Source organism: Perna viridis, chromosome 3 (genome assembly GCF_037379345.1).
Source record: "Perna viridis isolate PV_CMFRI_1.1 ecotype Kerala chromosome 3, ASM3737934v1, whole genome shotgun sequence".
NCBI lineage: Eukaryota > Metazoa > Mollusca > Bivalvia > Mytilida > Mytilidae > Perna > Perna viridis.
This window is the reverse complement of record NC_142447.1, coordinates 17,720,602-17,733,768: the sequence shown is the minus strand read 5'-3', so window position 1 is coordinate 17,733,768 and position 13,167 is coordinate 17,720,602. Positions and strand designations below refer to the sequence as shown.

The 13,167-nt window shown below is 35.6% G+C and overlaps 1 protein-coding gene across 1 annotated transcript; it reads right to left on the bottom strand.

Moving 5' to 3' along the window:
• Positions 1–849: 849 nt before the first annotated feature.
• On the bottom strand, positions 850–11,885 carry LOC148621262 (armadillo repeat-containing protein 6-like). The gene is made up of 6 exons (XM_088575420.1): positions 11,748–11,885; positions 7,356–7,472; positions 6,136–6,787; positions 5,432–5,577; positions 3,596–3,865; positions 850–1,104 (listed from the first exon to the last, which is right to left on the bottom strand). The coding sequence occupies exons 2-6, from the start codon at positions 7,470–7,472 to the stop codon at positions 892–894; spliced, it is 1,398 nt and encodes a 465-aa protein (XP_088431546.1). The 5' UTR covers positions 11,748–11,885; the 3' UTR covers positions 850–891.
• Between the last annotated feature and the right edge of the window lie 1,282 nt (positions 11,886–13,167).

Below are 13,167 nucleotides of genomic sequence, written 5' to 3'. Positions count from 1 at the left end.
AAATTAAGGGAGATAACTTGGTAAATGACACTCAAATACAATAGAATTTACTGGATTTTCAATGTTGATTATCTCCTAAATGCATACAGATCGGAATGAATAATTACATCATTTCATAATGTACACCCATAAAACAACTTAATTACAAAAATGAAAATATGTAGGTTTTTTTGGGGTGTATCACATTTTTCAGATTTTGCATGATTCTTAAAAAGACAGCTACTTATTCATTCTACGCATTTTAATATAGCACCAAACACATGAAAGATTTGTCATTTTTCTCCCGCGGGAAGCACTCATTTACCAGAACATACATGATATTTATAGGTTTTTATAGTCCAATATAAAAATCCTTGTTGTACACATGTACTGTCACAAATCATAAAATGGATGTTAACTTGGTCACTTTTAATATGACCTCAACGGAGTAGATTGAGATGTTTTGGGAATGCAAAGTTATGTAATTGTGTGACTGTGCAAAATAAAAAAAATCCCCACATCAGTTCTATGTAGGATACCCCAAGGAACATTTATACCAAGTTTGGTTCTAATTAGTCAAGTAGTTTCAGAGGAGAAAATTAGTTAAGTAAATTCAGAGGAGAATAGTTTTGTATAATTGTTAACGATGATGACGACAGATGACTACAAAAACGATAGACAATGACAGATGCCATGTGATGGCAATAGCTCATGTGACCTTTGGCAAGGTGAGCTAAAAAGCTTTGATAACAAACCCATGACAAGACACAAAGTGATGGCAAAACTTTGCATGGACCTTTGTCTTAAGTGTGCTAAAAAGTCATTCTCTAGCTAAATCTGAAATCTTATAATCTGGCTTAGGATCACATATTCATATGTAAATGTTTTTTATTAATATGAACAAGATTCAAACTAGTACACTAATTCTCCCTTTTCCCCTTTCCACAACTCTTTAAGTTCAACTTGACAACCTAAGTCTCTTAATGCAGCCTTAGCCTCATCATTACATGTCTTATGATTAGTTCTAGCAGCATTTATAAGTTGTTCTGCACCAAGTTCCAGTATGGGATCACAGTACTCTCGTGTTCTTGCTACCAGGTTTCTTAAGGCCATACAAGCCTGTTTCTGAAACAATTGAAAATAGGGCATTAATGGAACATTCAGTGATACCCTGCCACTTAATGGTGAAAAAAGGGGATGGCAAAATGTTCATAATGGCATTAAATTTAACTTAACTTTACAGATGAGCAAAGATTAAAAGAAATATCATTGATCTGTTCTGAAGTTATCATATTGAACAAGGGATGGACAGATGGACAGATATGCAACTTTTCAGAGGGTATCACATAATATCTCACCACTTCAAGAATTGCTCACCTGGTTAAATTTGTACCTTTCAAAGGCTAACTCTAACAAGGAGCTGTCCAACAATTTTGACACAAAGAAGACTTTGATAGGACTTATTATAAGGATCATTTCATCAATTGAAAGTTTCATTTTATCTATTATAGTTTACAAAATATTGGCTGAAAACTGCTAAAAACATAATTTTTTGCCTTTCAAGGGCAATAACTCTAACAAGGAGTTGTCCAAAACTTTGATCCCCATAAACCTTTGTAGGCCATATTATAGGGATTATTTCAGCAACTGAAAGTATTTCTGTCTATCATAGTTTTAAATATATTAGTTGAAAACTGTGAAAAAAAGTCATTTATTACCTTTCAAGGGCAATTACTCCTACATTGCGTTATCAGACAACTTAGATTCCTTGGAGACTTTTTGGGCCTTATAATTAGGATCATTTCAGCAATTGAAAGAATTTGGCTAAACCTAACAGTTTTCGATATATATGAGAAAACCCTCTGACTGACCCCTTTGTTCTATTTTTAGTAACAGCAGTCATGTTTTTAATGGATCAAAAATCCCCACAACAGTTATATGCAGAATACCCCAAGGCACATTCATATCAAGTTTGGTTCCAATTGGTCCAGTAGTGTCAGAGGAGAATAAACAGCTATAGCATTTACAAAACATATCAATCATACACAACACGACATAATAAAGAAAAGACATGCATTTAAGCAATGTTATACATAATCAAATATAATGGGTGGAATAAAAACTGGAGAGCAAAAATGCATGCAATTCAGATGTACTGTAATTACATGTAGTTATGAAAGTATATGTTTGTTCCCTTCTATCAATGGGGAACATTTTTATAGGATACAAAAAAAAAACGGAAAGCTATATGACAAATTTAAGCTTCTATAATGTTTTTACAAAAACAAGTTAACAACAAAAAATATACGTCTGCTATTGGCAAGTAAAAACTTCAACCTAAATTTAATTCGGAAATCGTAACAGACCCCAAATTTCTGGAAACATAAAATACTGTTACGTGAGCAGACAACCCTCCAAGATAGATATACAACATATGAGTCCTAAAATCCCGCTCTTAATAAGCAAACAATGTTACATATTGTTTTTTTTTTCTATATTTTGTCTTCATTAGACTATACTTTAACCAGGAACAATAATAACTCGAAAAATATTTCAACCTTAACTGACAATATGCTGTGCAAACTAACATAAAATGATACTCATTTTCAATACTCAGCACAATCTACACGTTGATGTACTCCCATATAGTTAGAGTGGGGAAACACTCTCGGACCCACATGGGGTCAACATAGCTGCCCAGCCGCTAGTAGGACATACTCTGATGGAGTTCTTCCATCAAGTATCCCGAAGGCTGGGCTCCACTACCTTCTACTACTAACTGGCATTACTAAGAATTCCCATAAGGGGCGGTCATGCGAGATCCATAAGGATAGTCAAGACCATAAAAACTCCCAATCATCAATACTCTGCATATTACAGCAAAGGCATAATCTATCTTGTTGGTTCTTGTTAATATATCTTCCAGTTTCATTATTTAACTTTAGCATTCCAAATCTAAGATTGGTTAATAATTTAACATTCATAAAATGCTGTATATTATCCTCAATGAAAAGATTTTATAATCTTACATTAACACAGTTTTTCAGTTTTGTATTATGAAATGCCAGTATTAATAAAACCGATCAAATAAATGTCTAATTAGAGTTTCATATGTTACTTTTACTTAAGGGGATATAATTTGCCTTCCTTTGACTAAATGATAACTACCCAACAAACTGTCTCCCGTTGTTAACTAGACAGTTGAGAAGAATTTTTTTCCCAAGTAAACTCTTGATTTAAAACTGAAATGAACTTCTAAGATCACTCTTTTTGTTTACATATTCTGTTTATAAATTCCATGTGATAAAGATCGTGAAGTATTTTTTCTCTTCTCTCATTTCTACTCCATGAAATTAGACAGAGTCAGCTAAAAATACTTCCATCCAAATAGGCATATTTGTATGCAATGAATTATTCCAGAGGCAGATCTAGAAATTTATATCTATAAAAAAAGAACTGCAAATCTAAATATTTATAAATCTCGGGGATTCAGGGTATCAATTAGATAATTTTTTTGCCAAAAATTTACACAAAAATAATTTTCCAACAAAAATGGTGACAGGGTGTCCAAACTGCCCTGGTTCTGTCACTGTACTTCCATCATACATGTCCCTACCTGTACACCTTCTTCCTTGATATGGATTTTCATTGCCTGCGTAATGACCTGATGACCTAGGCATTCAATCACCTTAGCACAGTTTGTAGGGTTACGAAGAACAACTTTAGCAATGGTAGCACAGCCAAGTTCAGCTATGGCAGGGTTTGCCTGATGTTTGGTCATGGCTGCTAAGATCAACTCTATTCCACCTTTGTTAACGATGGCAATCTTGACGTCATCGTTACCTGCCAGTGCTTTCACTAAACCAAGAGCTTGCTTGCTAATGCCCTGGAAGTAACAAAGCTGAAGTTAAAAAAGTTGAGAACATAAAGTGGTTATAGCCATATTCTTACAAATAATTGTGTTGTTTAAATGTTTCTAGTACAATACAGTTCATTTTGTTTTCCCAATGATCAATAACATCTGATTGTACATATCATATTTTGCAACTAATATTAATAATTACATCATACATGTACATTTCCACAATGAATTTCTAGGGTTGGCATGATTTTGATAAACTTGTGTCTAAGATGACTAAAAATGTGCTTTACCATCATTAATTAATTGCCCTTGATTGTAATCCAAACCACTGAACAATTAAAAATTTGATGCATAATTTTGTTCAGCTGTTATTTTTCTAAATCTTTATTTTAGCACAATTATTATTATTATGTTGTTAATAACCCAAACACCTGCCTAAATCAGGTAGACCTAGGGTAAGGGAAACAACTCTTGAAATCAGTGACATGTTTGTTTCATATTCAATTTCACCAAAGCTTGTCAAGCTTTAATTTGAAACAGAATAAAATCAGTCCATGTTATTTTGATGCTTACATCAGATCGATGTAAAATGCTGAAAACAAATATTCCAATGATTTGCAAGTTGTGTCCTTCACCCTAGGTCTATCACCTTAACTGATAAATTTATTTAGTTCTGAAGAAGTTTGGTTTAGACAGGTTTCATAGTATTTCAAGACACTGATTTTTGGAATACAGCATTTTCCATTTGATTTTATTAAGAGAAAGGAAAAGAAAATACTTCCCCCCTTTTTTTCCCCCAAAGTTTATTTTGTCCTGACTTTAACACCTGGTAACAGAACAAGAAACCGAAGCAATAATAAACTTGAAAATTACATTTATCTTAGTCTGAGAATATTTTTAACTGTTTGCACTGTCAAAAAATCCAAAGAATTTGATTTGAGTTACCATGAAAGTTGAGAAAATCTAAGGCTTCAATAGTTTTTTGTTTGTCCCAGGCTAGATTGATTCCATTTGAACATAAATTCTCATCTTGAATTCAAATTTCAAATTTGATACTAGCCCCAAGCAAGAAATTAAGGTGCATAAAATATTAGAACCTAAAAAATATGCGTGAATTTTCTAGAATAAGGATTTACATAATAATAAATAAAATACCATATAAACTGTAATACAAACCTTTAGTGATTCAGATTAGAGGAGACCATGTGTCATTTATTACAGTCCCATTAAGGAGGTAGACCAAGGGTAAGGGACATAACTCTTGAAATCAGTGATATGCTTGTATCATATTCAATTTCACCAAAGCCTTTCAAAACTTTCCTTTGAAACAGAATGAAATTTAGTCCAAGTTACTTTGATGCTCACATGAGATTGATATAAAATGGTGAATACAAATGTTCCAATGAATTGTAAGAGTTAAATCCCTTACCCTAGGTCTACCTCCTTAAAATCAGGCAGTTTTACAAAGAATATGAAAATATGGAATGGCGCAGACAATATTGAAATTCAGAAGATCATTTAATATGGCACATTCTCAAAATTCTAATTCAAATCACTGAATCATGCACTTTTTTTAGTTGAATTCAATACCTTTTCTGCAATACTTGTCTGGAATGCCTGTAGTATAAAATCTAAGCCTCCCATATCCATCACAGCTTTACAGAACTCGTCTCGTACAACTAACACACTCATTGTAGCAAACAGTTCACTAAGAACAGCTGTACAACTGGAGTATTCTGAAGTATAAACCCAACTAATTTTAAATAGAAAATAAATTTATTATATAAATAGCAAAAAAAAATTTCAATAATTCACAAGTTGTGAAATAAATTTGGTAACTTCTTCACTCATGGTCTTTCTCCTGCAAAAAGTTGTCACACCACAAATATCAATCCACCCATCACAAAATTACAAATTTATGTTAAAAATAGAAATAAATTATGGATAAAAGCTATATAACGATAGGATGATCAATTGGTTATCGTGATAAATCCAAATATAATTACTCATGCCAAGACGCCATTAAGATTTTACTCATGCACGGAACAAGTTCTGCAATAAATTTAGGCATTCTTAGACACTTGCGATCATGTTCTGGCTTCTATTTTAGAAATTCCAGACCACGAACCTCTTAACACAGGGAAATTGAGAACCTCACGAAAATTTTCCTCTATATATGTATACATTGTAATGTACATGTAATAACTAGAATCGGTACCTACATGTACAAATTGTAATCACTGGTTTTTTTATTACAAATATAGAAACACACTTATTATTGTTTTATCTCATACCTTTACACAATTCTAACAAGGTTCTAAGGGAATTTCCTTCTGTTACTATCATTTTAGCATGTTCATGGGCCTGACCAAAAGGAACTCGGACATCATCATCATATGTTAAACATCTTAAAAGTCCACATGTCTCAGAAACAACATTGCCCTCAGATTTGTTCTCAGTCAATATCGTAACAAGGTTTGTTATCAGTTTCTTTTTCACATACATCTGTCTATTAGATTCATGTTTTATACAAGTATTTTTGATGATTTTCAGGTTTAAGACCAACAGTTCCTTATCACTGTTAAAACTTTTTAAATTTTCCATGAAAAATGTACATCCCTCTTCATTAAGGAGGTCAGGCTGTCCGTTGGTCAGAGAAAAAAATCCTTGTAGAATTTCCTTAAACAGATCTTTATCTTCCTTGTGTTTGAGAGAAGCTTGAAGTAACAATGGATAAGCTTCATTATTTCCTGCCATACATCTTCTTGCTAGGTCCATATCACATTCTGATGTAAGTGTGTTCAGATTTTTAGTTATCTCCCCTTTATCTGAACCATCAACAGAGATCTTTAATTTCTCAATGGCAGCAATGACTGGATGTTCAAGTTTATCCCCATTTTCATCATACAAACTAGCATCTCTTATTATGTTAGCTAAATTAATATCCTGTAAATATTCAAAAGAATCCATATTAATAAAAATAAATTACATAATATAGCTGAAATATTGCTGCTCGGACGTTAAACCCCAACAAACAAACAAATAATCTATTGGTCCAGTATCTTGTTATTACCTCCTGTGCAAAACTAAATTTTGTACTACATTTTGTACTTACATGTTTCTAATCAATTTACATGTATTGCTTCTGTGGTATAATACATGCATGTACCTTTTTACCCTTGTTAATGAGAAATCAAATTTCCATATTCAATTTTCATTGCCATAGTTTATAATGTACTTATCAAGGATAAAAATTAATGGCAGCCCAGTCATCCCTGATTACTACATTTTGAGATGGGCTACCGAACTTTTGGGTAAAATCTAGTTAAATATATAGCAAGTATTCAACAGAAATAATGTATAGGCTACCAGCTTAAAATTCCCAAGTTTTATCCCTGCATGTATAGTACATGTAAATACATCATATACATGTAACACTACTTATATTAGCACATGTAGTACAGTTTTAGGTTTGTTCAAATTAAATCCAAGAATCTCTGGCATGTATTTTTACCTGAGATTCAAATTGCTGCACAGCATCATCAATTGCCTCTTGTACGTCCATTCCAAACTCAGACATGTTTTCTTTGACCACTCCATCAAAAGTTTCCTGTGATATGCGTTTTGCCATCTGAAAAAAAGATAAAATGCATGTATACTATAAACAGATATGTATAGATCTTATAATTGGATCTATCAGCCTGTGTGGTCAGAGTTTGACAAAAGGAACCTGTCAGCCTGTGGAATCAGAGTTTGGCAAAAGGAACCTGTCAGCCTGTGGGATAAGAGTGACAAAAGGGACCTGTCAGCCTGTGGGATAAGAGTGACAAAAGGGACCTGTCAGCCTGTGGGATCAGAGTTTGACAAAAGGGACCTGTCAGCCTGTGGATTCAGAGCTTTGACAAAAGGGACCTGTCAGCATGTTGGATAAGAGTTTGACAAAAGGGACATGTTAGCCTGTGGGATCAGAGCTTTCACAAAAGGGACCTGTCAGCCTGTGGAATCAGAGTTTGACAAAAGAGACCTGTCAGCCTATGGGATCAGAGTTTGACAAAAGGAACCTGTCAGCCTGTGTGGTCAGAGTTTGACAATAGGGACCTGTCAGCCTGTGGAATCAGAGTTTGGCAAAAGGAACCTGTCAGCCTGTGGATTAAGAGTGACAAAAGGGACCTGTCAGCCTGTGGGATAAGAGTTTGACAAAAGTAACCTGTCAGTTTGTGGGATCAGAGTTTGACAAAAGGGAACTGTCAGCCTGAGGATTCAGAGATTTGACAAAAGGGACCTGTCAGCATGTTGGATAAGGAATTGACAAAAGGGACATGTCAGCCTGTGGGATCAGAGCTTTGACAAAAGGGACCTGTCAGCCTGTGGAATCAGAGTTTGACAAAAGGGACCTGTCAGCCTGTGGGATCAGAGTTTGACAAAAGGGACTTGTCAGCCTGTGGAATCAGAGCTTTGAGAAAAGGGACCTGTCATCCTATTGGATAAGAGTTTGACAAAAGGGGTCTGTCAGCCAGTGGGATCAGAGTTTGACAAAAGGAACCTGTCAGCCTGTGTGGTCAGAGTTTGACAAAAGGGACATGTTAGCCTGTGGGATCAGAGCTTTGACAAAAGGGACCTGTCAGCCTGTGGAATCAGAGTTTGACAAAAGAGACCTGTCAGCCTATGGGATCAGAGTTTGACAAAAGGAACCTGTCAGCCTGTGTGGTCAGAGTTTGACAATAGGGACCTGTCAGCCTGTGGAATCAGAGTTTGGCAAAAGGAACCTGTCAGCCTGTGGATTAAGAGTGACAAAAGGGACCTGTCAGCCTGTGGGATCAGAGTTTGACAAAAGGGAACTGTCAGCCTGTGGATTCAGAGATTTGACAAAAGGGACCTGTCAGCATGTTGGATAAGGATTTGACAAAAGGGTCATGTCAGCCTGTGGGGTCAGAGCTTTGACAAAAGGGACCTGTCAGCCTGTGGAATCAGAGCTTGACAAAAGAGACCTGTCAGCCTATGGGATCAGAGTTGGACAAAAGGAACCTGTCAGCCTGTGTGGTCAGAGTTTGACAAAAGGGACCTGTCAGCCTGTGGAATCAGAGTTTGACAAAAGGAACCTGTCAGCCAGTGGGATAAGAGTGACAAAAGGGACCTGTCAGCCTGTGGGATCAGAGTTTGACAAAAGGGAACTGTCAGCCTGTGGATTCAGAGATTTGACAAAAGGGACCTGTCAGCATGTTGGATAAAGATTTGACAAATGGGACATGTCAGTCTGTGGGATCAGAGCTTTGACAAAAGGGACCTGTCAGCCTGTGGAATCAGAGTTTGACAAAAGAGACCTGTCAGCCTATGGGATCAGAGTTTGACAAAAGGGAACTGTCAGCCTGTGGATTCAGAGATTTGACAAAAGGGACCTGTCAGCATGTTGGATAAGGATTTGACAAAAGGGACATGTCAGCCTGTGGGATCAGAGTTTGACAAAAGGGACCTGTCAGCCTGTGGAATCAGAGCTTGACAAAAGAGACCTGTCAGCCTGTGGGATCAGAGTTTGACAAAAGGGACCTGTCAGCCTGTGGAATCAGAGTTGGACAAAAGGGACCTGTCATCCTGTTGGATAAGAGTTTGACAAAAGGGGCCTGTCAGCCAGTGGGATCAGAGTTTGACAAAAGGAACCTGTCAGCCTGTGTGGTCAGAGTTTGACAAAAGGGACATGTTAGTCTGTGGGATCAGAGCTTTGACAAAAGGGACCTGTCAGCCTGTGGAATCAGAGTTTGACAAAAGAGACCTGTCAGCCTATGGGATCAGAGTTTGACAAAAGGAACCTGTCAGCCTGTGTGGTCAGAGTTTGACAATAGGGACCTGTCAGCCTTTGGAATCAGAGTTTGGCAAAAGGAACCTGTCAGCCTGTGGATTAAGAGTGACAAAAGGGACCTGTCAGCCTGTGGGATCAGAGTTTGACAAAAGGGAACTGTCAGCCTGTGGATTCAGAGATTTGACAAAAGGGACCTGTCAGCATGTTGGATAAGGATTTGACAAAAGGGACATGTCAGCCTGTGGGATCAGAGCTTTGACAAAAGGGACCTGCCAGCCTGTGGAATCAGAGTTTGACAAAAGAGACCTGTCAAATTAATATCAAAATATCTGTTTATTTATACATGTGTAATAGAAAAATTCCTAGATTCTCATCCAGTTTTTTTGGAAAGAAATTGACCTTAATCGGGCAAAAAATTCAAATAAAATATTTTGAGGAGGGTGGAAAAAAGGCCAGGAGGGGATAAGAATCTAGGAATAGGATATTTTTTTTAATTTGGCCTAAAGTAGTAAAAGCTAATTTCCTTTAATGCAACATTGCAAGTAGACATACCATGTATACATGTACAAGTAGATAACTTTAATAGAAAAAATCCAACTGGTCTCATTCTTTAAGACACGCACACGTTCCAAATCTTTTAAGTGAACAAAATATAACATAACTAAGTGAGGCATTGATCTATGGAAACATGTGCAGGTCATAAGCCCCCTTAAAATTAGATTTTTGTGAATGGAAGAAATATTGATTTTTCACAAAATCTCCCATCAAATATTCTTTGCCTCTTGAAGGTAGATCAAACTTAATATTTCTAGTAGTTAAATTTTCCTAGTTTTTCTCGAAGATGACCATGAGTGAACATGCTTAAGAATTTTAATATAAAAAAATGAAGGTCACCAAACTTTATTTTGATATGTCAGGTTGGGGGTCAGAACAATGTGCCATACAAATATTTGGAGATTCTGGTTACCACAGGGAAGGCGTTCAACTACTTCTACAACTGTCAAGACTTTGCATGTCACAGTAGTGGTGCACAAATTATCGGCAATATCGAGTTATCTGTAGTTAGGGGAGTCTTTGATTTGATGATAATTTACAAGATATCAAGATAAATTTGTTCATGTCTTAGAAATATGAATATTTTGTCTTTATTTTTCTTTTTGAAGTCATCTTTTCTCTTGTCTGACCAGACTATTTATCTTTCTGTTGACAGGCAACTTGTTCTATTTTTATCAGTAACACTGAACAGTTCTGTTTGTTGTCTTTAAACAAGGGCTGGACAGGCCTCAAATCAACATCACAACATGAGACCTATTAATGTCATGTCACAGGCGCTGAATACAGCGCTATCCAAAAATCCTAAGGAAAACATGTACACTGAACATGTGGTTTTATTGATGTGATATCACACATTTACATAAGATATAGTAATAGATAAATTTGGTAAAAATCAAGGGGTAGGTAACTTGTTTTCAATACTTTTTCTATTTGTTTTGGAAGAAAGATAAATGTGGTTTAATCATGAAGATAAGATATCCTAAAATGGAAAACTGAAAATTTCATTTTAGTATTTGCAATATTTTTTTAGTCATGATCACTGAAAGTCAAGTTGTCATTGTTGATTAAGTTAGTATGGGATCTTGTTACCAAGGGTTAAGTGAGATTTCTGTTAGTTGCAAATCTCTTTAATTACAGGTCTATGAAAATATGGAATGGCGCAGACAATATTTGAATTAAATATGTTAGGTAAGTGTGACATGCACGATTTCAATTTGAAAATTGTAAGAAGTGGTTGAAGGGCGTTACTCCAACTTTTTATATGGCACATCGTTCAGACCCCCAACTCGACATATCAACATCAAAATAAGAAAGAGGATGGTTGCACTTACAAGTGTAGTTGCAACTGAATATAATGGCTCCTTCCTAAAAAGGGTTAGGTTCATTTAAAAGGAAATACCGGAAATCACTGCAGCAGGCCCCTTTTTTCTAAACCCATCACCTATTACATGTAGTAATGACTTTTTTAAATTTGTTGGATCATTCTGGAATTTTTTTTATCGATGTGAAAAGCACTAAAAATTTTGAATTGTACCTGTATTGCTTTATGTTATTTACCTTAAATGATATCTTTAAGCAGTGCTGCTATTTGAATGATTTCAACTAGCGTTACTTTGGATCTGTTTGGATCTATGATAGGTTTAGCTATGATTCATCATGTTTAGTCGTGTTTACAGAGGACCTAGCAACGGCCTGGAGGAAATACTGACACAGCTATAAAGTTTTGAAATACTATTTGTAATTTATGTTAGAAACATATTTCAAGTTAGATATACTTCTATCCATTCGTTTCTACAATATGTTTTATTCTATTAGCTTTGTCAATTTTCTCTAAAAATGCATAAAACACTGTTTGTCATTTGGCGGAGTAATATAATAAATTTAAAACCGGTGATGGTCATTACAGAATTCCGGAAACAATTAAAGAGAATCGAGGGAACCAATGCAATTAAGATTCAAGCGGAAATTAAAAGAATGTTATCAAGGAGCAAAGACCAGACATGAAAAACAGACATAAACAACAAAGAACATAAAATAACTAAAATCATACATACAAAGTATCAAAAGTAAATTAGCAACTGGGACTCCACTATTTAAAATCTGGGACTATGGACCAGGTGTACCGGCAAGGTAAGCATCCTCTGCTTTTCTAGAAACATCCGCCGAGTTGTTCATAAAAAGTCAAGTCCAGAGTAGACGAAAGAGGAAAGGAAAACCATGACACGTTGAACATATCAGTTTTCATGGTGCAGATGGATACACCATAACGATCCACGGGTTCGTGATGACGACCATATAACTTCTGTAGTGATGACATCAATCTTATATCAACATCACCCTGTTCCAGAAGCTTAATTGTAAGAAATCTAGCGCGAAACAAAAAGTCTGCATAACGTATATATGAGTTGTAATATGAAAACTCCATACACAGGTTCTGAACGGCCATGTAAAATTGCCACAGATGAAAGGAAAGGTTAGGCATCGCGTTTGTCAATACGGAATGAGAAGTCATTGTGTTTGTCGTATAGTTTGATCAACAATTTTCCTTTACCATCGATTTCTGGGTGTAGGACAAGATATGAGGCTGACGTCGACATCACAGTGTCTGAAGTATCCTTTATCTCAAGTTCTTTGGGATATATATAGATGCAATGTGTCAAATTCCTAAAACTAGGATTGTTTAACGATATAGAGGACCCTATGATTAAAGAATCTAGCTTAACGATGTTGCTTCTTTTGGGTCAGATCAGCTCTAAAGTTAGCCTCATAAGAGTGAAGGAATAGGTCAACAAGATGAAGTACACAATTTGTAATTCCCATTTGAACCGTTCGTTGAAAAACGCGTCCACCACACAGGACAAATATGTTGTTGATAATTTTTTTTTTTTTTTTTGAGTTACGATATATAATGTTCCTGAGTCGGGATTTTTTAACTAATTATGGGGAACAAAAGTATAAAAAGTTGAAAAAAATCATA